Genomic DNA, 23,626 nt, shown 5'->3' with positions numbered 1-23,626 from the left:
CCAACTGGACATGAGAATGCTCGTTACACCTCTAATTATTACAGCCTAGCTCATGTGTGTGAGCTACCTTGCACCTCACCCGATGTTGTGGTTTTTTTCCCTGTGCTACCCTGGGTAGCTCGTGAAGTGCTCAGAGGGCATCTGCCACTTTGCAGGCTCACTGGGAGGAAGTGGGTGAATGGAGATTTAGGAAGGAGGAGGGCATGGCACGTGAGCACCGGGTACGCTCTGCTGTGTTGCGTTTTGTCATCCATTCTGGAGAACTGTGTTGAGGCTGAGTCCAGCATCCAGTGGGGATTCCAGCCCCCACCCCCGCACTCTCTCCCACCTATGATTATTTATTGCATATTCTCCCCATTACGTAGGCGACACCCCTCCCCTTCTTTAACTGTCCCCTAATCTCTGGTCTAAGGCGGTGGGCTTGCACTTGAGCGAAGTGCTCTTTCTAGGGAGAATTTCTTTGCAGGCTGTTTATCCTTCCAGCCGGGAGCGAGCGTGGAGCTGCCGGGCGGGGGAGGGCTCCCTCCACTCGAGCCCCAGCCAGCAGGCAGACTCTGTGAACCACCTCTCTGGACCGGGCTGCTGTGCTCCTCAGGCAATTTCTTCACTTCCTAGGTCTTGCCATTGTTCAGGGCTGCAGCCAGCTGCGGGGCGGCGTTAATCTTTGGCGTATTTGCAATCCCCGAGAAAGAAAGGCCCTCCTGCGACAGGGCTGGGCTGGGGGCCCAGGGAATGGGCAGGAGCTGAGACACCAGAATGAGAAGGGGGACATGCATGTGACCGCACACACGTCCACCAGGCCCCGTGACCGACGCTGGCGTCGCCGCATGCTGGCATTTAAACCTTTTGTTGTCACTTAAACCTTTCCTGGGGAGCAGGGAAAAGAGGCTGGACTCTGAAGGCAGCCCTGCTTTCCCTGCCAGGCTCAGCGGCTTCTCAGCTAGATGACTTCGAGCAGATGACTTGATCTCTCTAAGCCTTGGTTTCCTATCTGTAAAATGGGGGCAGATACATTCAGAGCCGTAGACAAACTCCCTGACCTGCGCCCGGACATGGTGGAATTGACAGAGTCACATGGTACAGGTATCACTTGTTCTGCAGAGACACACCCGGATACAGCCCTCCATCCACGTCACCAGCAGCTGCACACCCATAGCCACACAGCCACACACCCCTGAACACATTCTCAGCCAGACAGCACACTCCACGTCACAGGGACACAGCCACCAGCAACGCCAACAACCGAAAGCAACGCCTCCCCTAAGTCTAACCACAAACCCACTCCCCTTCCTTCCTAACTCCCCAAATACGATCTGCTGTCACCATGCATACACGGCACCACTGCAACAACAACAACAACAACAACAACACACACACACACACACACACACGTGACAGTTCTTAAGTCCTTAACCGGGACTGCAATATCTATCTGGCAACACATTCCCAAGGCTGACTGTGATTCCTCAATTCATAAACCCAAGAGCATATCAAAATGTGGGCCAGGAAGCCCACTCGTGAAAAACAATCAGCAAATTCTGATTCAATGAATCTTCCCTGAAGGATGAAACCCTTTCCCTGAAGGAGACTGGGAAGGCCATTCTCCAGGAACAAAGGACCCTGTTAATTAGCTGAGGGTATTCCAAAGTCAATGCCTGCAAAATTGCAGGTGTCGCAGCAGGAAGAGTTTGTGGTACTGGATTCAATTACTGGCTCTACACTTGCTGGCTGTGTGACTCCAAGCAACTGAATAAACCTCTCTGAGCTGTGCTTTCATCTACAAAATTGGGGTAATGGCTACCCTCGGAGCAGGGCTGGGGAGTAAAGGGAGATGAGGCATATAGAGCATCTGGCTCAGTTCCTGCCACGTAGCAAGAGGTGGGCAGGTGGAGAGCACAGGTGTCCATTGAGATGGCCCTGCTCATCTGCACCCGAAGAGCCGAAGCACCTCTCTGTGCACCTCCATTTCTGTACCTACAAATGGGCGTCTTAATTAATGATCGCTCCTTCCAGGTATTCTTGGGAGGATCTGATAAACTCATTAATGCAAAGCACTTAACACGCCAGCAGTCGGCTCTCCACTGGCCATTGTCCTAAGTAGTAGATGTTTTCAATAAATGGCTGTCTCTTTCCTGCCCTCCAGGTTTCAAGTCAAAATGCCACCTCTTCTGGTGGCAGGCCTCCCTGATAGCCTGATTATTAATAAACATCACTCCTCCATCAGTCCTTTTCTGTAACGATTCTGCTTTATATTCTTCAAGCCCTTTTATACCTTCTAAAAGCCTTTCTGTATTGGTGAACCTGCTTCTCACCTATCTTCCCCCAGTACATGAGCTCTGCGTAGCCAGGACCCTGTGTTGTTGCCCGCTGAGCTCCCAGGCATAGCACCTGGCACAGAGTGGGTTCTCAATACATTTTGCTGTAGGAGTAAAATGGTAGATCTAACTCTACCTTTCCGGGGCAATGTTGGAGTGGGGGTTGGATGGAAAGGGGGCTGGTTGAAGTTAAGGGTAGAGGCAGCCAGTGGCCCTCCCTTCCCCTCCCACCCTTTACCAGCTCTGCACACCCCCCTGCCCCACTCTGGAATGTGATTCCCAGGCTGTGGGCCCAGCTGGCCCAGCCTTTCCGCTGCTGCCCGGGATTCTCTTGCCGCCTCCTGCCAGGGGGCTGGTGAGCCTTGATGGGTTTACCTGGGTGTTAATCCCCCAACAATCCCCCCTGGCCTGACCTGAGAGCCAGCTTCCATTCTTGTCCTGGGTCTAATTAAGTGCCTGAAATGCCACTTCCCCTTTCAAACCAGGCTGCTTTTCTCTGAGGCAGGCAGGTAAAGCCCAGCCCGCCTCTTTGAAGCGGTGGAGGCCGGAAGCCTCAGCAGGTGCATGAGGAGGTGGGGGAGGCACTGTGAGGCCTGGAGGGAGGGTGCGGGGGAGGGAGGGAGCTTTGCGCGGACAAACACCTGCAAATCTTCCAACTCAGGATGCTTAACCTTTGGGGGACCCTGAGCTCTGGAAGACTCGGAATCTCTCTCCAGGGAAATGCACATATCCAGACACATACCCACCACTGATAAATTAATTCTGGGGGTTCATAGTCACCCCTTGAAGCCTCTATTGCCCCCAAGTTAAGCTGATGTGACGGCACTTTCCTTTAAATATATATCTGTATCTAAATAGACAGATGGATAGGTCTACCCAGATACAGAGATAGATCTAGTTATCACCGTATAAATCTAGACAGCTATATCCTGACTCAACAAAGCTGTTGCTAGGGATAGAGAAGGGATATAAAACCTGGGATAGAGAAGTATATAAAATTTGTATTTTATATAGTTTTTTATGATGTGAAATTTTACGAGTCCATGTTACTTTTACCATAAATCTTTCAAAAACCTATAAAAACTTATGCATACACATTTTAGAGCCACCGATGAAGCAATGTGCTTTTGACTTAGGAAATTCCCAGCATATAGACCTTAAGGGATTGTCTCTTTCACACAAATCACTTTCGGGTCTTTTAGCTCATTTTAAACAGGTACTACCTACGTGCCACATAGCTTTTCTGTGTTTTAATTCATTTGTTCCCATTGCCTGGATGAGAAAACTAAGGCTGAGACAGGGGAAGCCACAGCTCAGGGGACATGGTGGGGGCAGCACTGGGGAGGAATCTGGGCCTTACTGATTCCAAGTCCAGGGGGTTTCCATGTACTGAAGCTACCTGTGGATATAAGGGCTCAGAGCCCAGAGCTGAGATGACAGTGGGTGTCTAGGAGATCATCCGTGGCACAAGCAGGAGTTGGGGACAGCATGACAGAGCAGAAGTCTTGCCCTGCCAGCCCCACTGTTCCCAGCATGGTGCCCCAGCAGATGGGACCCTTAGTAGGGACAGGTGACCATAACAAAAGCTGAGGGACCCAGCAACATGAAGGGAAGAATGTTCCCTTCATGGTGTCTGACTTGACAGTCTGGGACTGGGTCTCTCTTCTGACTCCTCTCTCTTTGCTGTACAACAGGTATCAAATCCCTTCCCCTCTCTGGGCTTCAGTATCCCTATCCATAAAAAAAGGCGTTGCACAAGACCAGTGGCTCTTGCTGGGGAGGCTGTCAGAATGACCTGGACAGATTCCTCCAAGGCCACGGTGCTCAGATGTCCCAAATCAAGAAAGTGCCCGGGTGTGTGTGTCTTGCAGAAGCACCTGGGTGACACCGGGGCACAGCCCTCTGCCCTCCTGCTCCTCCACCCCCCACAAGCTGCCTTAAATTCTCCTTCCTGCACCATCCAAGGATGGCATTGCAACCAGCTGCCCCACCAGGCCCCAAAATGAAGCACAGAGTGTAACTGCTTCCTGGTCACACAGCAAGCCAGGCGGGGCAGGGACTGAAGAGGCAGACATCAGTGTCTCTGGACCAGCCCTGCCCTTCTTCCAAAGAGACCTCCCAGCCAGGAGGGAAAGTTCCCTAATCAGAGGACTAGAAGAGGAGGATAATCATTTGTCACCAGAGAAGCAGTTATCACCTTATCTCCAAAGACCAATAACCAGAGTCTGAGGGTTCCGATTCCAAGAGCATACAGAGCTTCTTCCCCTCACCCTCCTCTAGAGCAGCCTTGGATGGGAAGCGGTCCTTGCTCTTCCCAAAACAAAGTTCTGCCTCCCTGGAGTTTCCTCTCTCCAAGGGGAACAGGGCTGGCTTTTTACTGCTTCCCCTCCACGGCACACATGCCCAGAGGATCGCCCCTGAGGCTGAGAATCCCGTCCCCATGGAATACAGTTCGAAAACCACCAGGCGGATCCTGCCTTGCCATTGTTCAGACAAAAGGACCAGGGGCCAGAGACACGAAGTGGCTCTTCCAGAATGACACAACAGTTAGTGCTCAGGCTAAGGCCTCTGCATGGGGCCATTCCCATGAGGATCTGAATTCCAACCCTAACCACAATCTGTGACTCTTTTTCCTCTGGGTTTTATTTTCCCTTGCTGTTGAAAGGACTGTTGCCAAGACGGTAAACGGACAAACTCTTCAGCGGGCCAGGTTTGTGGTCTCTAGCAGGGCTGAAGATCCCAGTAGGTGCTTCTGGGTGCTGGGAGTGTGGGTGGCAGTGGGGTGGTGGGGAGTGGCACTGGCTTGAACCACAGTCTCCCCTGGACCTGAAAATCTGGGAGTTAAGAGGAACCGGGAAGGGGGCTGGGGGCTGCAATTGTCCAGATGGGGTAAGAAGGGGAGCTGGATTGCTGCCCTTCGGGCCTCTTAGGGCAAAGGCATCAGGGTCCTGCAGAGCCTGTTAGGAGGGCGCCCTCCTCCCCTTACTTCCTTTGGGTAATCAACTCGCTGTGCCTCAGTCTCCCCCTCCGTGAATCAGAACTTTAAAGCATGTGTCACATAAAACACAAAGGGTGATGAAGTGCCAGGCTGGGGAAAGGCCACATTTCCTGTGGTTGTCCGTATTCCTGAGGGCAAGGCCTTTACCAGTTTATTATGCTCCTGTACCCGCACACAACTGCCCTGGGACCAGTGGCCTTTCCTTCCTTTGGCCTCATTCATGTCGCTCCCTCTGGATCTTAGCTTTCCCATCTGTAAAAATGGCCGGGTGACCTCTAAGACCTGTTTGAGTCTCACTCTACCCTTTGTAATCTCAGCCTGCGGAAGAATTCCAAGTTCCCTTGAAAGAACCTAGCAGCCAGTCATGGGCTCAGGACCCCTGGGCATCAGTGGGGGAGTCTGGGAATGGGATACTTTCCTCCTCTTCTGTCTCCAGCTGGGGCAGCCCTCTCCTAACCCTCTCTTTTTGAATCCTTTGCTCTCCAGCCCCTCTGTACCTCTCTGTTCCTTTCCCACAGCCTTGACCTCCTATCTAGTATCTCTACTTTCTGGTACAGTCTCTGCTCGGTGAGTCCATCACTCCCCTACTGAAATATCCTCCAAGGCAGCTACCTGCTGCCCTTGGAAAAAGTCCTAACTCTTTAACTTAGCTTTTGATGAGTCTGGACTGGGGGTGGGGGTATCCTCCCCAGCACAGCCCACACAACCTAGGGCCTTGATAAATAGCAGTGGAATGGCTGGGCATGGTGGCTCATGCCTATAATCCCAGCACTTTGGAAGGCCAAGGTGGGAGGATCTCTTGAGCCCGAGAGTTCCAGACTAGCCTGGGCAACATGGCAAAATCCTGATTCTACAAAAAGATACAAAAACTAGCTGGGTGTGTTGGCATGTGCCTGTAGTCCCAGCTACTCGGGAGGCAGAGGCAGGAGAATCTGAGAGGTGGGAGGTTGAGACTACACTGAGCCTTGATCACACCACTGCATTCCAGACTGGGTGACAGAGCAAGACCCAGGTTTAAAAAAAAAAAGTAGTAGAGTGAAGGATGAAGAGTAAAGTGGCCTTCACTTTTCAAAGAATTCAAATGATTGGAGTCAGGACAATCTTGTTTCTGGAAGATGGCTGGGGGTGGGGAAAACACTCTGGTTGGGGAGGGGAGGTGATGGGGGGGAGGGGGGCAAGTCAGGTGGGAGCCTGTGTCAATACTCTCACTTGCCTCCCTTATACTGGAGGATGTTTTCACCACCTCCTCAATCCAGAGCACTCACCCCCACCTCCCTACCCTGTCTGTGAAGGCTGCGCAGCCTCCGTCTGTGGGGACAGGAGGCATAAGGGTAGGGAAGTCCCTCCGCACACAGAGCAGTGTCTGTTGGGCTCCAGGAACTGTCTCTGTGTTTCTACGTTCTTCTCTTGGCCTTCTGCCGAGTGAGGAGCTGCCCACAGCACAGGGTATTTCTCCTTCTAGAACTGTCCATCAGGTGGGATACTATTTATTTGCCCCTGGCTGAGCACCTGCCCCCAGCGCACCCCCGCCCGCATTTGGTGATCACATATGGATTTACAGCCCATTTCTTTCAAGGCCACTATTATTTCTCATGTCACAGGGGAGTGATTGAAACAAGCGTTGGAGGAAGTGAGGGGCAGGAGAGGATCGGGCTGACATTTCTCCAGCCTGCCATTGGCCCCGTACTTCCTGTAATTCTGCCGTTTAGGCTTCCTAGCCTACCTTGAGGTTGCCTATGGACCCATTTCTCAGAAGAGGACACCTAGGCGCTCAGAATGCTTCACCAAAGGTACCCAGCTCTTTCAGAATCCTCTTTCTCCTTCAGTCCCCTGCCTCCTTCCCGTCTGCCCGGCCCCCAGTTCAGCAACCTCTAAAGCTGTGATCACAGATTCTCAGGTCGCCACAGCGGGGTGACTTTTGGAGACCTCTGCACCCAGCTCCTCAAGGTCACAGAGGAGGAAGAGAGAACCGGGTGCCCAAGCCACGTAGCACTTAGCGACAGATTGTCCAACGGACGCAACTTTCTCCTTTCCTCCACCACCCCGTCCCAAGTAAGCAACCCAGCCCAGGCGGCAGGGGCAGCGGGGCCCGGGTCCTCTGACACCTTCCCCTCCGCTGACCGGCGCGGGCAGCTGACCCAGCCAAGCTCAGCAGACGAGCCCCTCCACCAGGGCCCGGCTTCCCCTCGCCCGGCGCTCGGTTTTGTTGTGGGTTTTGTGAGCCGGGTTTTGTTCCGTCCCCCGCCCCTCCCCCGCACCCGGCCCCGGCCCTCCCCCCACCGCACCTCCCGATCCCCGCCCCGGCCCCAGCCCTCCGCCCCCCGCCACCCCCGGGCTCCCAGCGTGCCCGCTCTTGACTTCATCCACTAAGTCAATAGCCCGGGCGCGGGCGGGCCGCTCCCCCCGCGCCGCGCCGCCCCGCGCCGCCCCCCGGTTTTCTTCTCGGGATAATGGGGGCTCTTTGTGGCCTAATCAGCCTCCTGAGGGGCCGGGAGGCCGGGAGCGCTTCCCCCGCGGCCGTCGGTGGAAATGAAAGCGGGATTAGGCCGGGGCCTGGCCCACACCATAGTAAAGCGCCACCAGGCATTCGCCCCTTCAAAGCCCCTTTCGGGGGTTTGGTTACTTTATTTCTAAAGTTGTTTGTATTTCTAAAGTGGCCATTGAGGCGCGAGCGGGGACTGCGCCGAGGGGGCGGCGGGGAGGGGGCGGCCCCGGGAGGAGGACGAACTCCTGGCGCCTCCTACCCTCTCCCCGCCTGCACCCGCGGACCAGTTTCCAAACCGCCTTCCCGGCCCTAATTTCCTGCTGCCTGCGGAGGCCAGGAGCGGCTCTTAGCCTCACTAATCAGATAGGGAAACTGAGGCTCAGGTACCTCCGAGACGGAAAAGAACGGGTCTTTGGGGAGAGGGGTAGACGCAAAGGGGGCCATTTACAGCAGTAATCGCTTGTAACACGCAGCTCTGGGTGAACCTCTCCATGTCCCCTGTATGGGCCACCAGACCACCGGAGAAAAAGTCCCAACCAGAATCCAGTTTGATCCCTGGACGAGGGGAGGTTCAGCCCCATTTACTAAAGAAAGTTCCAAGGCTTCTTTTCTTAGGGTTCATTCCGAGGACCTCCAACAAATCCCAGAAATGCTGGGATTCTGCAATCACTCAGAATCTTCACCCATCGAAAAGGTGGGAGGGGTGGGCATTTTGAATTTTGGCATTTACAGGCAGGGGGAAGGAAGAGTATGGAGGATGGGTTATACCCCCCCATTGGAGTTTCTCTTTCTACTGTATTTTTAGACCCTCAGAAGGGTGAATTCGAACTCAAGAAATCCGGGCGGGAAGAAGAGCTTCAGGGTGAGAATCACCGAGGGCTGGAAAGCGCCTTGCCAGGCAGCTTAGACACCAGCTTCGTGAGTTAGGTCTGTGGTTACCAGAAAGCGTGGAAGATGCAGGCACTTCTGCAGGCTTCAACTGGGAATAAGACGTGCCAGAAGCTTTTTTAGGACTCCTTCTGACCCCTTCCAACTCCCAAGTCTGCAGCCCAGGTAAAGCCAGAGCAGACTTTGAGACAAGTTTTCAGAAAACCAGGAGGCTTGATCGAGACCCACGGTCTCCCTGAAAAAGTTTACAGAACACACTGCACAAACGCACACACCTCACAAAACTTCTGATTGTTGCTCTCTCTCCACCTTCTCCAGCCACCTAAAGACCGCGGCCTGAATCAGAGCCCGAAGCTGTGGCTGTCCCTTTCCACCTGTCACCCTCGCTGAGGCTTGGGACTGTAGGGAACCCAGCACTGGCCACCCACTCGCCCACTCGGCTGGGGTTCTGTAGGGTCTGGGTCCCATAGAAAGGACCCAGGAAAGTTTAGGGTGTAGTTTCCGAGCTACTTATTGTGTCTGCCACCCCACCCCTTTTTCTGTCCTGACGGGGGAGTGGGGGGCCACTTTGATCTTCAGTCTTTTCGTAGTGTCAGAAAAAGAGTGCAGTGAAGGCAAGAGGCTCGGCAGCCCAGCCGCTCCTCCCTCCGCCTATCCCTCGAACCTGTGGCGAAGCCAGGCCCAGCCTGCCTACGACTCAGGCCACTCCAGAGGTCAGCTTGGATGCTGCCTGCCAAATTCAGCCCCAGCCCCCTAAACACTCTGCTGTCTTGCGTGCACACCCCCCACCTTCCCCCACCATTCACAGACACCCAGACACAAGGCAGCCTTGCAAAGATGGAAGCCCACAGGAGATCCAAGTAAACACACAACACATATTTGAGACACGTGTATCCAGGTAAACATACAACAGACACATACATGAGACACATCTGTTTATTTGTGGGCTTATTTTCTGTCTCCACTGCCCGGCTCAGAACTCCATGAGGGCAAGGACCTTCTTGAGTGTAAGTGCCTTTGAGGAGTCCCAGGCACTTGATACCATGCCTAGCACCTAATAGCTGCTCAACAAAATTCTGCAGAATGAATAAAGACATTCACACACATACACCCCAGAGGAAAATTTCTCTTTTGGGTGACAGAAGTTCAGCACATAAACGCTGCAGAAAGGACCCTTCCAATAACTAAATGGGGTGGGGGAGATGCTCTCCACTCTTTTGGAGAGGGGAGGAAGCAGTAAGGACCAGACCAAGGGCAGGGACTCAGTGCCCCTCCTCCCGGTCTCCTCATTTTGGGCTTCCCATCCTGGAATCAGAAGCTCCCTGGAGAATACAGAAGTCATCAGGAAGCAGCAGTTGAGAGGTTCTGAATGGGATGTGGCCTCTAGGAGCCTAAAGATCCTTTTACACTAGATGAAAAATTCTGCCTGTATGAAAGTATGTAAGTATATAAACGGCAAGGTTTTAAAAAGTATTTTTTCGGTTTTAGCTTATTCTTAAAGGGATCCAGGATCCCCTACAAGGATAACAACATTTGTCTTAGCTAATTCTTTCTTCATGGAAGGAAACTGAGGCCCAGAGAGATTGAGTGGGTTGTCTAAGGTGACATCGCTAGTGAGTTGCGGGCAGGATAGACACTAGTACCTGGACCAGGACCGTGATGCACTTCGCCCCTCTCAGATCGCCCCGGCCTCCCACACCTGGGTTCAGATGGCGAGCAAGGAGGCGCGAGGAGGGAATGGAACACAGCCGCGCGGGGCTGGTGGGTGCGACCTGGACCCAGAGCTGCACTGAGTCTTCAGCTCGCCCTGGGTTACCTCCCCCTGGGGGAGGGCAGTGGAGACAGAAAATAAGCCCACAAATAAACAGATGTGTCTCATGTATGTGTCTGTTGTATGTTTACCCCTGACTCGCCCTCCAGTCTGCAGCGTTCGCAGCCTGGAAGCGGGGACAGTGGCCCGAGCGCCGTCCCTTCCCAAAGCCGCGAACTTAGAAGGGGCGGCGGCTAAAGTGGAAGGCGGCGAGCTGCACTCTCCGGGCAGTGCGGCCCGGGACGGCCTGTTAATTTTGCGACGCTCTGAATACGGTTCCCCGCCTCCCCCTCGCTCCAAGTCCCAACACCGCCGGGCACGCGGGCTGGCCCCTGCCCAGAGCCCGGCTTGGAGCGCTGAGCCCCGGCCCCCGCCTGGGGTCGGCCTCCCTCCCGCCCTGCCGGCCCAGCTCGCTCGCCTCTAATTAAGCGGCAGGATCGCAGCGAGCCGCTGGGACGAGCTGTAATATGATGAACTGCCTTTGTGCCAGTGTCACCGAAAGCGCTTCTGATAAGGGGAAGCCGCGGAGGATCAAAAGGGCGGCCGCGGCTCTCCCGCCTCCCGCCTTCCCCTCGCCGCCGCCCGGCTCTGCGCGCTCGCCCTCTCCGGGAGTGCTCTCCCGCCGGCTGTCTCTGGGTCCTGCTGGCTCTTCTGATCCGCCTGTCCCAGGGCCAGCCTCTCGGGGACTCTGCATCTCTTTGTCTTTCTTCCTGGTGCTCGGCGCCTCCCTCGGCCCCTCGGCATTGTCCAGCGTCCTCAAACTGTACGCACGGTTCTCTTCAGCTGCGCTCAGCCTTTCTCACTCTGAATTTTCTAGCTCTCTCCTCCTCCGTGGCTCTGTCTCTGCTGTCTCCCCCGACCCCTCCCTTCGTCTCCACCGGAGCTCAGGCCCATCGCATCTCCGTGACCAGGGCAACTAAGCCGTGGAAAGGTCCATTCGCTGACCCGCAGACTGGGAAAATCGGACAATTCGCCGGCAGCAGACGCACAGAGCCCCGCGGCGGTCCCAGTACCCCTCACAATCTACCCTGGCTCCGCTCGGCTGCCAAACCGGGGGCCAGGCACGCGTGTCCAAGGCGCCCTGGAACGCCCTCGGGGCCTCTTCGGAGCTGGACTTGAGGCGCACACAACTTCCCCTCACCCCTCCCGAGGCTACAGCGACCCGCAGACGCTTTTCCTCTCCCAGGGGGTTGAAGTTCCAAGTGCAGCCGACCCCCTCCCTTCCATCCCCTACCCCACACCCCTTCCTTTGGCCCACGCCTCCCCTTTGCCCTCGACCCCGTCTCTTCCTTCTCCAGGCCCCTCCCCATTCACAAGCTCGTAGTTCCCCCTGAGCTCTCTCCGGACTCCTTCCCTGCCTCACCTCGCCCCCACCCCACTTCGTTTGAAGTTTTGGAGAGATCTATCTAGTAATGGCGAAGTTTCCCCCTTAGGTCACCGTTCTGCCTTGATTCGATTTGGGAAGGCGAGTTCCCTCCCTCCGCCTGCCCACCCCAGCCGGGGCCAATTGCTCCAGAGCAGGTCAGAAAGCGCTGACCCCATTTCCACCTTTTCCTCTTTCAGCCAGAGTTGGGGGAAGGGGAAAAGAAGAAGGAAGGCCGGGATGGCAGAAACCGAGGGGGCATCCCAATCTTCCAAGCGCCTCTGACCCTCATCCTGAGTTTCCTAATTACCTCTTTAGTCTGCAAGGAGAGTGAGAGAAGAGCTATTTTTCTGGAATTTCTGGAATGTGCCCCCCCCCCCACCTTAGTCATGGCCTTCAAGGCCGAAGAGCCTCTGGAGAACCTTCATTTGGGGGTCTCTCCTCCGTGCAGGACCCAGGCATTGTCTTTTCTGGGGTGTGAGTTGTGTCTAGTCTTAGACTATGAGCTTCCAGGGCCACGGCCAGGACCTTGTACATTACATGTTTATATCCTTAGGCGCTCTTGACCCGCAGTACAAAAAGAAGCCTCATCAACTTTGTTGATGATAAAATGATGGCAAATAGAAACTCCAAAGAGGTAACCTGGAAATAAATCTCATTTGCTCAGCCCTCGTTTCTTATATAAAAATATGTTTTTATATAATATTATTTATATATAATGTAATGTGTAACAACGATCATTTTCAAAAAGACATTCTTAAAAAAAAAGCCCAAATAATCACCTTACTGCTTTAAGGCTACTGTTATATGTGCTTTTAAATCCTTCCATGTAAATTCCACTGAAAATTTGGAAAGCTGTGAAAGGGGAGGGGGCCGCGGGAGTTGGGGGGAGGTTAATCCGGGTTTAACGCTGCGATGCAGTCTTAGGACCAGGGTTAGCCTGATTGCGTTATCTCTTCCCAACATTTGAGACGCCCATATTTTACCCAGCCAAATAGCTCCGAGAGTAGCGCAGATGGCTGCCGTGGTCGCGCCTCAGGAAAATGTGTTATTAATATCTAAATAACTTTCCAATACTGTCTGGTAAATCTCCCCTCCACCATTCCAAATGATGAATTCGTTTGAAGTCTTCCCCCAGCCTCATCTTTTCAATGTCTCTCTCTCTTCTCTCTTCTTCTTAGCCAGGCTTATTTCAAACTGGTAAATATCTAATTCCTTTAACCGCTGCGCCGTGCACACTAGTCTTTTAGGTACAAACGCCTGGAAACAGCCGGTGTGTGGCGGTGCGTGCCCCGAGGGGAACACAAAACCCTCACGCCCTCGCAGCAGGGGACCCTGCCCGGTTTAGACGTGCCAGCGTTCCCAGACCGGCTGAGCGCGGGAACCGCAATCCGGGAATCGAGCCCCCTTTCCTGCGCGCCCTGGGGAGCCCCTCTTGGTTCCCCACGGAGTCCCAAAGGCGCTCCTCAACACTCAGCTTTTCCGCGGCTCCCAGTCCCCCCCTCCCCCTGCTTCCACCCCTTCCCAGCCCTCCGACGGCTTCCCCCGCTCTCTGGGGCGGATAATTGCCCTCCGCTCGCCTGTTCTCCCTTGTTTAAAGTTTGTTTTCTAAATGTCTTCTATTAGATTATGCTCGTTCATTCCCCCTCCAACCTTATCTCCTTCTGTCTCTTCTCTCCTTGCCCGTCACACTCGATTTAGGCACGAGTTTATCTGGCAAACAGTTTGCAGACTTTGTTTATTTACCGCGGGTTCTGGGGCTGCGAGCGCGCGAGCGCCAGTGTTTGCCTTTGTAATAGTTATCTCCTCATTGTTGTTCCTCGTTAGTCTCCGCTCCCGCCTCCCTCTCTCTTTTCTTCGCTTGGGAGGATGGAGGGAAGAAGAGGGGAGCCTTGTCAGCCCAGTGTGGGCTCGGCCCCTCGCCGGGAGCCCCCTCCTCCAGGAGGTTCCCGGCTCCGCAAGCCCCTCTCCGCTCGCCCCATCCCCCTCCAGCCGCCGGCCGGGTGAGCCCCTCCCGCGCCCCCTCCCTCTCTCCCCCTGGTCGCACTGGATATCCTCCGCCTAGCGCTGCCTAAAGCCGGGAATTGCCTGACACCCTCCCATCTTCCTCCGAGCCCCCATTATGCGAAGCTGATCCCACTCTGAACAGCTTCAAATCCCGCCTGGACTCTGTTTGATTAGATTGCCAACCCGGGGTAATCCTTTGATTTGGTGGAGTGTCAATTACCTTTCTCTAAACACACATTTACAGAGGAGGGAACTTGTTGGTTTAAATCAATGCAGATTGTTTCGTGATAAATGGACTATCTTCGTCCCCTCCCTCGCCCCCTTTTCCGAGGCTCCTGTCCCTCTCCGCCCCCGCCCCTTCTCCGTTCTCGAAGATCCCATAAACAATGTCCCTTCCAGGTGTGAAGCCGAAAAAATGGTGTGGGCTGAGGGGAGCCATGCCCCCCTTCCCCTATTCACTCGCTCCCCCGGAGCCTAATTAAATTTGGCAGGTCCTTGTACACACAATCAAAACAGCTTCCTCCAGTGTAGCAAACGACCGAAAACCGCATTAGCAGCTATCGCCGCTGCCAAATTAAATTGTTTCCCACCTCCTTTTACAAGTGTCTAAAACCGACACTCCGGGCTTCTCCCCTCCTTTCCGATCCTTCCCCGTCATTTCCCACTCCACACCTGCCTTAAAAAGTTCCCTGCCTTAAAAATAAAGGAAAAATGCAAAGAGAAACACATCTGCCTCCCACACCCTCCTCGCCAACCCTCTCCCCAGCTCAGACCATCTTTCACACCCAGGAAGTCTGCGAATTCTCCAGCTGGACTTCAACACCTCTAGGATTCCCCCCCACCCACCCAGAGAAAGAGGCTGCTTCCACTACTACTACTTCTTTTTTTTTCTGATTTTGTAACTTTCCCCTGTATTTCATATTAATTGTAACCTCCTTGGTCTTTCTATCTTCGAGACCAAAGTGGAGCTCCTGGTCCCGTTGGTCAGCTTTGGCTTAAACTGGTGCACTGTCAGATGCGTGGGGCTTTTGTGTTCTTATTGTCACTGCTATTATTGTTGTTTCTATTATTGCTTATTTCCTGATACTCCCTCAGCTCCCACTGAGGAATGGTTTGACCCATTGCAAACCCCTATCCTATTCCCCACAAGAATCTCTCTGAGCTCAGATTCTGTGAAAATCTTTTCCTTTCTCTTCCCTCCTCAGATCCCTTCCCTGTTGGGTCCCTGGTCTGTCTCTCCCCTGATCCTTGGAGAAAGGGGTGAAGAGGAGAGAGTCTACATGCATGGAGGCAAGGAACTGTCCACTTCCCTCTGCAGGTGAGCTGAGCTTGGCTGGAGCAGGCACCTATCGGTAGCGGTCTGAGAATGCTCATAACCAACAATCCTAATAAGTCAGTCTTAACAAGGATAAGAGAAAAAAAAAAAAAAAAAAAAAACGAACAGCCTCATGAATATCAGCCCAAGGGGAGCAGGAGTGAGCTGTTCAGAGATGAAAGTGCACAGAAATAAAAGCTCAATTTAATCTGCTTTAAAACCCTTCAACTTAACGTTTGTGCTTCAAACTCTGAGAGTGAGAACTGATTGCGGATAAATAGTTTCTTACCATGCCTGGAAGCTATTACACCCCTCTCCAACACAGTTTTCTATTCAGCAGTCCCAGTTTTCATTACCAGCTCTAATAAGTCTTAACATTATTAAATGCCAAGCGGACGACAGGAAAAAACGGACTCAGGGAGGGATCTCTCTTTAGTGCTTAAAGAGGAGAGCTCTTAAACCCCTTCTTTGGTGGCTCCCTGCCATGAGAGGGGCAACTCCCCCAGAGAAAGCATTTTTTTTAAGAGCAAGAAGCCAAAACAAAGTTGTGGGTGTGCACAACTCCCCCTTCTCTGCCCATGGGGCATCTCTTCCTCTCCCTACCTGGAAGACTCGGATGGAGGTTGGAAGGTCTTGTCACCTTTAACTTGGCCGTGAAACTGATGTCTGGGGCCTGGGAGAGAGATGAGGAGTTCACAGGAGGGCCTGCTGACCTGCCCAGGAACTCAAATAGGAAACGGATACAATTTGCTCACAGATGGCTAGATAGCCCTCTCTCATCTGCACCATCATATTGTTCATTCACACTCATCTAAACGCCCCAGCATTCAGATCCAAAGGCCCGTGGGTGAACAGTCACACCAACAGATGCTTAAGCTTACACTGCCGTCCAGTGCACAATCACCGCACCCAGCGCACCCACCGCCACGCAAAGACTGCAGGACTTCCTGGACACCAGGCTCACTGCCTGAGATCATTTCATTTCTTCAGCTCCTCTAGACTCAGCACCTGTGAACTCAGCCTGCCCCATCTGGCACGGGTTTCTCTTTAAACCTTTGGAGACACGGTGCTTCCTGGTTCTGCTGCAGGGAAAACCTCTCTCCAGCGAAGTGGCTTGTTAGCTGGTGTGATGAGCAAAGGAATCCTCCAAACTGCACCATCTTTCCATCCTGTTCCTTCCCTTCCCTTCCCTTTTTTCTCAGAGGAAATTTACCTATTTGTGCTTCCTCACAAATTGAACTGGATACACTCCCTGTGTGCAAACACACCTAAAGTTTCTCCAAAGAAAACTAAACTCGTCTCCTTCTCCCTGGGATAACTCTCAAAAGAGCTGTCTTTTGTGCAGCAGAGATTATTTGTTCAGGAAAGATTATTCAAGTTCTGTGTACCCCTCCCCCTTCTCAGCCCACAAAAAGTCCGTCTAGTCTCCTTCCAATAGGAACTGAAATAAGGGCTGGGTCCCTCAGCAGGTGTCCCAGGGCTCTGGGTAGACCCGCCAGGCCTCTGACCACTTGGCGGTGCCGGGCTGCCTCCCACTGCAGACCCGAGGCCCAGCAGCAGGCCCGGCACAGCGGGGCGCCGGGTACAGCTCGCTTGGTCCCTTTCTTCCTTCGCCCTTTTGTCCCGGGCGGGACAGCGGCAGCACTAGGGGCCCTGCGTGTCAATAGCCCGCCCCCCTTCCCTTCGCTCCGGGCCGCTCTCACAAGGGACCGCCCGGCCCCCGATCCATCCTCCTCGGGCCAGGCCTGTGGGGGCTGGGCGAAGATAGGAGTTGTCTTAGGCCGGCTTTGTCTGTGAAGTTCATCTTCAAGGTTGGGAGGGTCTTCTGAGAACTGGAGAGAGACCTGGGCTGGGAGTGCTTGGGACGCGAGGAGAGGGGTGCCGGGAGAAACCTCTGGAGGGAGGAGACTGGAACCACACAGGCTCTTGGTAAGCTTTCAGGTTCTGGAGCACTCGCCACTTTTTCCAAAGCCATGGATCTGCGGGGTCCCACGGCCACTGTCCTTCCGATTGCCTCAGCTTGCCCCCACCCCGCGCGAGTGTTTGGGGCCTTTTCTTTTAACTGTCAGTCTTTGTGACTCTGGGTCTTCCATTTCTATTTCTCTCCCGGTCGCCCCTTAACGTGCACTTACCAAGTCTCAAAGAGAACTAGGAGGAGAACTAAGAGGGCGATGAGGAACGGGAGAGGGTAGTGAGGAGGAACTTTCCCTTCCTTCTCTCGAAACTTCCTCGCGTCAAGAAACAAAAGCACAATCCTCTTCCCCGGGCTTGCGGGCGCTAGATAACTAAATGCCTTCCTTAGCTGATCCAGAGATAAAGCGTGGCGCTGGGCTCAGACTCCAGCCTGCCCGCGGAAGCCGCGCTAAGAATGGGGAGAGGGTTTGTGCAGCCTCAATCTCACCCCCAGTGGGATCCTCCGACCCTGGGCAGCTGGGAACTTGGCCTCCACTCCCGGCCCCGCCGGCGCACGCCAAAGTGAAGGCACCCTCTGTCCCCCAGTCCGCCCTGGCAACGCGGGGCTCAGAGTCAGGCGGCGGCTCTGGCTAATTTTTATTGATTGCAGCGGTCAGTCAACTGTCAGGCGGGGTTTCAAGGGACCGTTTAGAGAGCGTGTGCGGGTCTGGTTAACAAATTCATTTAGGGAGCCTCGGGCCGGCTCCTCCTTCCTCGATTCCCACCCCCCGCACCCCCTCCCCCTGCTTCCGTGCCCAAGTTTCCTATAAATAATTGATCAACGCCGGGAGTAGCAGCCAAAACACCAGCCCGGGAGGACACACTTCCCGCAGTACTAGGGTAGATCCGGCGCGCACGGCGGTGGCACGGTTCGCGGCGCACTGCGCCTGGCCCCGCAGCCGGGCTCTCCCGGGACGCACGAGCAGTCCGCGCCCCGTCTCTGTTGCGCAAAGAAGGCGCGGGCTCCGGATCCAGCCCGCATCCGGGTGCGCACCGAAGGGGCGCTGCCGGCAAAGCCTGAGCGGTTCCCGGCTGCCTCGCAGCCCTGAGAGTTCTCCCGCTGGAGTTCTAGTCTCCTGCGCCGGCGGCGCGAGCGAACCTCCGGCCCGCACACCTGAGTGTGGGAAAACCCGGGCTGGGGCTTCGCAGCTCCGGAATCCCCTACCTTTATCGCCCAAGATGCCGTCGATGCTGTGTTTGGCCTTCTTCTCGCCGTCGTCCTCCTTCTTCTCTGCTTCATCCTCCTCCTCTTTCTTCCCGAACTTGATTCTGAGCACGCGGCTAATCGAGCTCACTAAACCTCAGAAATTCAAAGGCAAAAGAGCGAGTATAAGTTGTTGGGGCAGAGGAGCGAGCGGTGGCCTGGGCCCCTGGGAGAAAGTCAGGAAGCCCCCTGCTTCCTTACAGATATCCATTCATCCCTCCTCCACACACAGGCAATCCATAACCGGCACTCACTTGGGGAAGCCGGGCTCACAGACGGGGCACTCACAGGGTGGTTAGACTGTGCATTCCTATGCAGATGCTTGCACGCAATTGTGCCTTACACTATCACCTGCCCTAGGTGCACTTCCACTCACACCCCTGAGAGATCCCAGCACCTCCCAGCCCCTGCTGCCACCAGACTCTCCAGCCCCTGCTGCCACCAGACTCTCCAGCCCCTGCTGCCACCCCCACACTTAGGTGTGCATCCTGGCCCTGCATGCCAGAATGCACACACACACGCACACACACACACCCCAAGTCACTTTCTCTCTCACAGGCAGTATGGTTTGGGATCTCCAAATTTGGGACCCAAATGGCTGGTTGTGGCGACAGACCAGAAATGATGACTCTGAACACCGGTTCAGGGAAGCCAGTGGGCATCCACTCTCTTAGGACAGACCCATCTATTAAAGCCACTTCTCCAGGAAAGCGCCAGGGGGGCTCTTATCATCCAACTTTCTAGGTTAACTTTTTGCCCATTCCTGCCTGCCCGCCTACCTTTCTTCCTCCTCCCTTTCACTCTTCCTTCTCTCCCCTCTTTCTTAACTTTTTTCTTTCCCTCTTCTTTTCTTTCCAGCTTATTACATTCTGTTTTGATTTACTCCTCTGTCTTAACTCTCTTTGCCTTTCTGATCTCCCTTCCTCCCAACTTCTCAGTAAGTTCCCTGTCAACCATCACCTCCCCTTCTCTCTCTCCCACCTCCAGCCCTCCACATCAGAACCCTAGCCACACTCCCGGCCAGGTCTGCTGGCTCAGCTGCCTTCTCACCTGAGGGCACAGTGCTTCGGTCACAGTGCCCGTCCTTCAGCAGCCGGTCCCGGATCTCCCAGCTGAACATGCCTGGGTTTTCCCTCTTGTACTCCTCGATCTTTTTCTCCACATCCGGAGTCGCCACCTGCTTCAGAGGTGGAGGTGGGAGAGTAGGAGTGGAAATATGGGGTGGGGGGGGGAGGGAAATACTTTTAATATCACCTCTTAAGAGCCCCAAACCAGGCTGGTAGTTCTGGTTACCAAGTGTCCCCCTACCCTCCGAGAGATTGGCTTTATCCTTTCAAGAAACCAGTTCCTGGCTCCCAGGAAGGCAGCTGGGAGCCTGGCAGGGTGGCAGGGGGTGGGGGTAAGACAGGGATAGGCAATAAGTAACTCTAATTAGGACCCCCAGGGTCCCCCTCATTATCTCAGGGAAGTCTGAGAGAAGATGTTTTCTGGTCTTGTTAGGTGATGGGGATTGGACAAGGATTGAGGCAAATGTGCAAACGTGGGGACAGCCCAGGAATGGCTCATTGGCCTCAATGTCTAGGACAACCTAGACCTCACTTAGCCCCATCCCTGAGAAATTCAAATCATAGGAAAACAATGGGAGGCTATCTGGGAGTAGGAGACACCCTCCCGTTATACTTTCCTACAACCTAGTGCCACGGTGACACAAGGTAGTAAGAGAGGCCACAATCAGGATCCCCCGACCATGGGAGGCCAGCTGCCAGCCTCTGTGGCAAAGACACTCACTCTGGGCTTGCTGCCGCCGATGGCCCCAGGCCGGATGGACCCGGTCTCCTGGTAGCGGCAGAGAATCTTGGAGACGCAGCCGTGGGAGACACGCAGCTGGCGGGAGATGACGCAGGGCCGGATGCCATGGTGGGCCATCTCCACGATCTTGTGGCGGATGTGGTTGGGCAGCGGCCGCCCGTTGATGAAGACCCCTCCCAGCTGATTGACCCGACCTTGGCCAAGCGGGGTGGACACTGGAGAAGGGAGAAGAGATGCAGGAGAGAGGCCCAGGGTGAGGATGGAGGGCAGACACTGAGTGCACTCCCCGACTCCAGTTTTGTCCATTTGAGCCCCAAGGCCCCAGACAGCGATCCTGGTGGTCCTCATGCTGGGGCTTCGGTAGGTAGTTGGAGAAATAACTGCCATAAATCTAGGAAATCTGCAGAGATAGATAGAGGAGTCACGGCTGCAAGGGTCTGCCCAGATGCTGTGTCCTCCAACTCCTGCCACACTATGAGGGGTGAGGACACAGCTGGGGGATTTGAATGCTGCTAAGAAACAGAGGGAGACAGGTGAGACAGCAGAGCTACAAGGCTGGCAGCGCCTTAGAGATCTTGGGACCAATGACCCTCTGTCCCTCAGGCTGAAGCTTGGGCTGCAGGCCTGCCTGCGTCTCGGAGAGGCCAATACCTGGAGTGATGGTGGCTCATCTGGTCAGTTCCACACTGCTGATAGTCACGAATGATCCCATTTTGTTGAGGGCTGGAAAGGGCTGTTTGATTACTACATTTACAGCTCTGGCTGGAGCAGTGGAACTGCCCCAGGAAATAGCTGAGACAGCCGAGGGACTGGTGACATATGCTGTTGGCTGCTGCCTCTGAGGGTACCTGGCTGTCCCTTGGGCGACTCCCTTTGCTTCTAACCACCCTCGAAGTCCTAATTTCGTTTTGGGACAATTTTAGCACCCACTCCACTGCCTCAAAGCTCCTAAATAAAGTAGTTCAATTGGCCACATAACTCCATACACCGTCCCTGCAGGCTCCGTGAGGCTGGTAGGCGGATGGGCCACAGTCTCCAGGTGGGGGTGACTTAGGGAACCGGGAAGACAGATCTCCCTGGTGTGAGCTGGGGAGGGGAGAACGCCCTGCTCGCCTTAATGCAAAGTCTACACAATTTCCTCACAGAAGGTTGGGGAGACACCCAGCACACTAATCCGGCCTCGATCCCCCCAATTTGGGGACTCAGCGGCTGCGGAGATCTGGAAGATTAGAACGATTTCACAGCCGCAGGAGTGGAGGGAGCCGACTTGTAATTGAAAGGGAGGAGGCGAGAAGAGGCTCCGCTGCTGGGCCGTTCCTACCGCCCCCTCCCTCGCTCTCCCGGTCCCCCCACCTCTCTTTGTAAAAGTAGGTGTCTGAAGCCACCCTCGGATTTAATCAGAAATCGTGCGTCGCAAAGTCAGAGTCACTCGGTCTCCGTGGCGGGATATGCCATTAGCGCTCAAGAGCTCTTGAGCGCCCAACTTTATATTCAAGAGCCTCTTTAGCGACCGGCATTCGGCTCTCCTCAGTATTCTGCGTCATGTTGGGCAAATATTGTTCTAATCCGCCGCGCGTCCTCAGCCGCCTGTTTTACTTGCATTCGCTACAGGAGAGTGGCCCTGCAAATCCCTGGGTTTGCGCGCTCTCCCGCCTGCGTGGCTGCCTGCGCGCACTTGATCACGGAGCGGCTCTCTTTGCCTCTGTCTAATTCAGGGACCCGGCGCCGTCTCGGTGCCCAGGGGAGCTCCTCCCGGATCGCAGGCTGCCAGCCTGCCCACCCCCTCCCTGCCTTCTCTCCCCTTCCTCACGCGCCAGGGACTCTAACGATTACAAGAAGAGTAATTAAAAAAAAGAAGTCGCACATATTTTCTAACGACTCCTCTGTGACACCCTAGGCTACCTACCCCCAGAAGCCAAATGATCAGTGACACGTTGAGGCCTTCCATTAGTTTAAAAAGAAAACAGAACAAAAACACAGGAGCGGGTCTCTGCCGTGCGCTCCCAGCCTTTTCTCCAGCTGGGCACCCGGTTCGCCGCAGCCCTTCCTCTCCGCTCTCCCCGGGCAGGCGCTGGAGGTTTTGGAAGGACGCGTTAAAAAATCGACTCCTTCCCCTCGTTTGGACATCGCCGTGCCCCTCTCGCAGTTTAGAGGTTCTCTAAACCTCGCCATTTGGAAGTTCTCTCCGGGGAAATTTCCAGAGCGCGCAAGCCCAAGGAAAAAGTTTTAGGGGGAAAATCGTTACTAATTATTATTTCCAATTAGTTTGCTTCCAGAAGGAAAAGCAGGAGTGATTGAATGTGGCTTTGGCAGAAAGGGGTAGCCTTGGTAGTTGAGGTACATAAAGTATCACCCATGGTAGGTGGTTCTAAATAAAAGGTACTGGAAGACCAATTCCGAGAGTGGAAAAAATAGTTCAAAACAAGAGTAGAAAGCCGGCAGCCAGCGAGCCCGGAGAGCAGAGAAACTGTCAGGGAAGAAGTGCGTGGAAATAGTGGAAAGAGCTGAAATTCGCCAGGACCTGAAATTTACTAGGAGTCCAAATCTACCAGAAGTTCGGCCCTGCTGGGAAAGGCCGGCAGCTCGCGACCTGGGAAGCGGAGGCCGCCGGTCAGTGAAACCCACGCAGAAGCGGACAAGAACGAGTCCCAGAAACTTCCTGGGTTCCGCGCCCGGACTGGGACCCAGAAGAGAACGGGATTCCTCTGCTACCGCCGGCGCCGCCACCATCCTCTGGAGACAGCAGCCTCTCCAAGGACCCCGAGTTTCGGGCGGCGGAGTCTCAGCGAGGGCAGCCTGGGCGCTCTTACCTTCCAAAGGGAATCCCGTGCGGGGGTAGTTCTGCCCCGGAGCTGGCCGCATCATTCTCGGTACGGTGCCGGGAAGGGCCGCCATTCTTGCGCACGCCGGGGACGAATCCAAAGTCGGCAAAAATCGCTTCCCGTCCGCTCCCTTCACCCCTGCTGCGATCTCTTTCTTTCCGTCTTCTTCGTCTTCTTTTTTTTTTTAACCTCTTCTCCCTCCCCTCTGCATACACTCCCTACCCCCACCCCCCACCCCTGGCTGCAGTCAAACGCGTCCAGAAGCTGGGGAGGGGGGTGAGGTGGGGGGCGGAGGTTGGGGGGAGGGAAGGTGGCGACGACAAGGAAGTTCAAACAAACAAACACTCCAGCCCCAAGTCCGCCTCTGCCGGCTGGGCTCTACCAGAAGTTGTGCGGGCTGAAGGGCCCGGCAAAACCAGGAGACGAAGCCGGGCAGCGGAGGGGGGCCGGGGGGACGCGGCCGGAATCGGGGCCACCAGCCTCGGAGTGCCGAGCGCCGCGCTCTCGCGCTCGGGGCCAAAGTTTCCGAGCCGGGAGGCTGCGGAGTGGATTTCGTTCTCGTATTTATTTATATATTTATTCTCTCGCTCTCACTCCCTCCCTCTTCTCCACGCCTTCTTTCTCCGGACCACACTGGCTTCTCCCTGCGCACCAGCT

At 54.7% G+C, this 23,626-nt stretch overlaps 1 protein-coding gene across 2 annotated transcripts in view; it reads right to left on the bottom strand.

Annotated features, from left to right (window-relative positions):
• Positions 1–23,185, bottom strand: part of PAX7 (paired box 7) — a 110,104-nt gene extending 86,919 nt beyond the window's left edge. Inside the window, exons 1-4 of one of the 2 annotated variants that reach the window (XM_003934949.3) lie at positions 22,958–23,185; positions 20,127–20,362; positions 19,389–19,518; positions 18,300–18,434 (exon numbers count right to left, since the gene is read on the bottom strand). In XM_003934949.3, the coding sequence (XP_003934998.2) occupies positions 18,300–18,434; positions 19,389–19,518; positions 20,127–20,362; positions 22,958–23,042 (586 nt within the window). In that variant the 5' untranslated portion in view covers positions 23,043–23,185. The remainder of the gene's footprint in view (positions 1–18,299; positions 18,435–19,388; positions 19,519–20,126; positions 20,363–22,957) is intronic. The other variant, XM_074380163.1, reaches the window with a different exon arrangement.
• Between the last annotated feature and the right edge of the window lie 441 nt (positions 23,186–23,626).

The sequence above is a fragment of the Saimiri boliviensis genome, chromosome 11 (genome assembly GCF_048565385.1).
Source record: "Saimiri boliviensis isolate mSaiBol1 chromosome 11, mSaiBol1.pri, whole genome shotgun sequence".
Lineage (NCBI taxonomy): Eukaryota > Metazoa > Chordata > Mammalia > Primates > Cebidae > Saimiri > Saimiri boliviensis.
The sequence above is the reverse complement of the archived record's forward strand: the minus strand, read 5'-3'. Positions and strand labels throughout refer to the sequence as shown.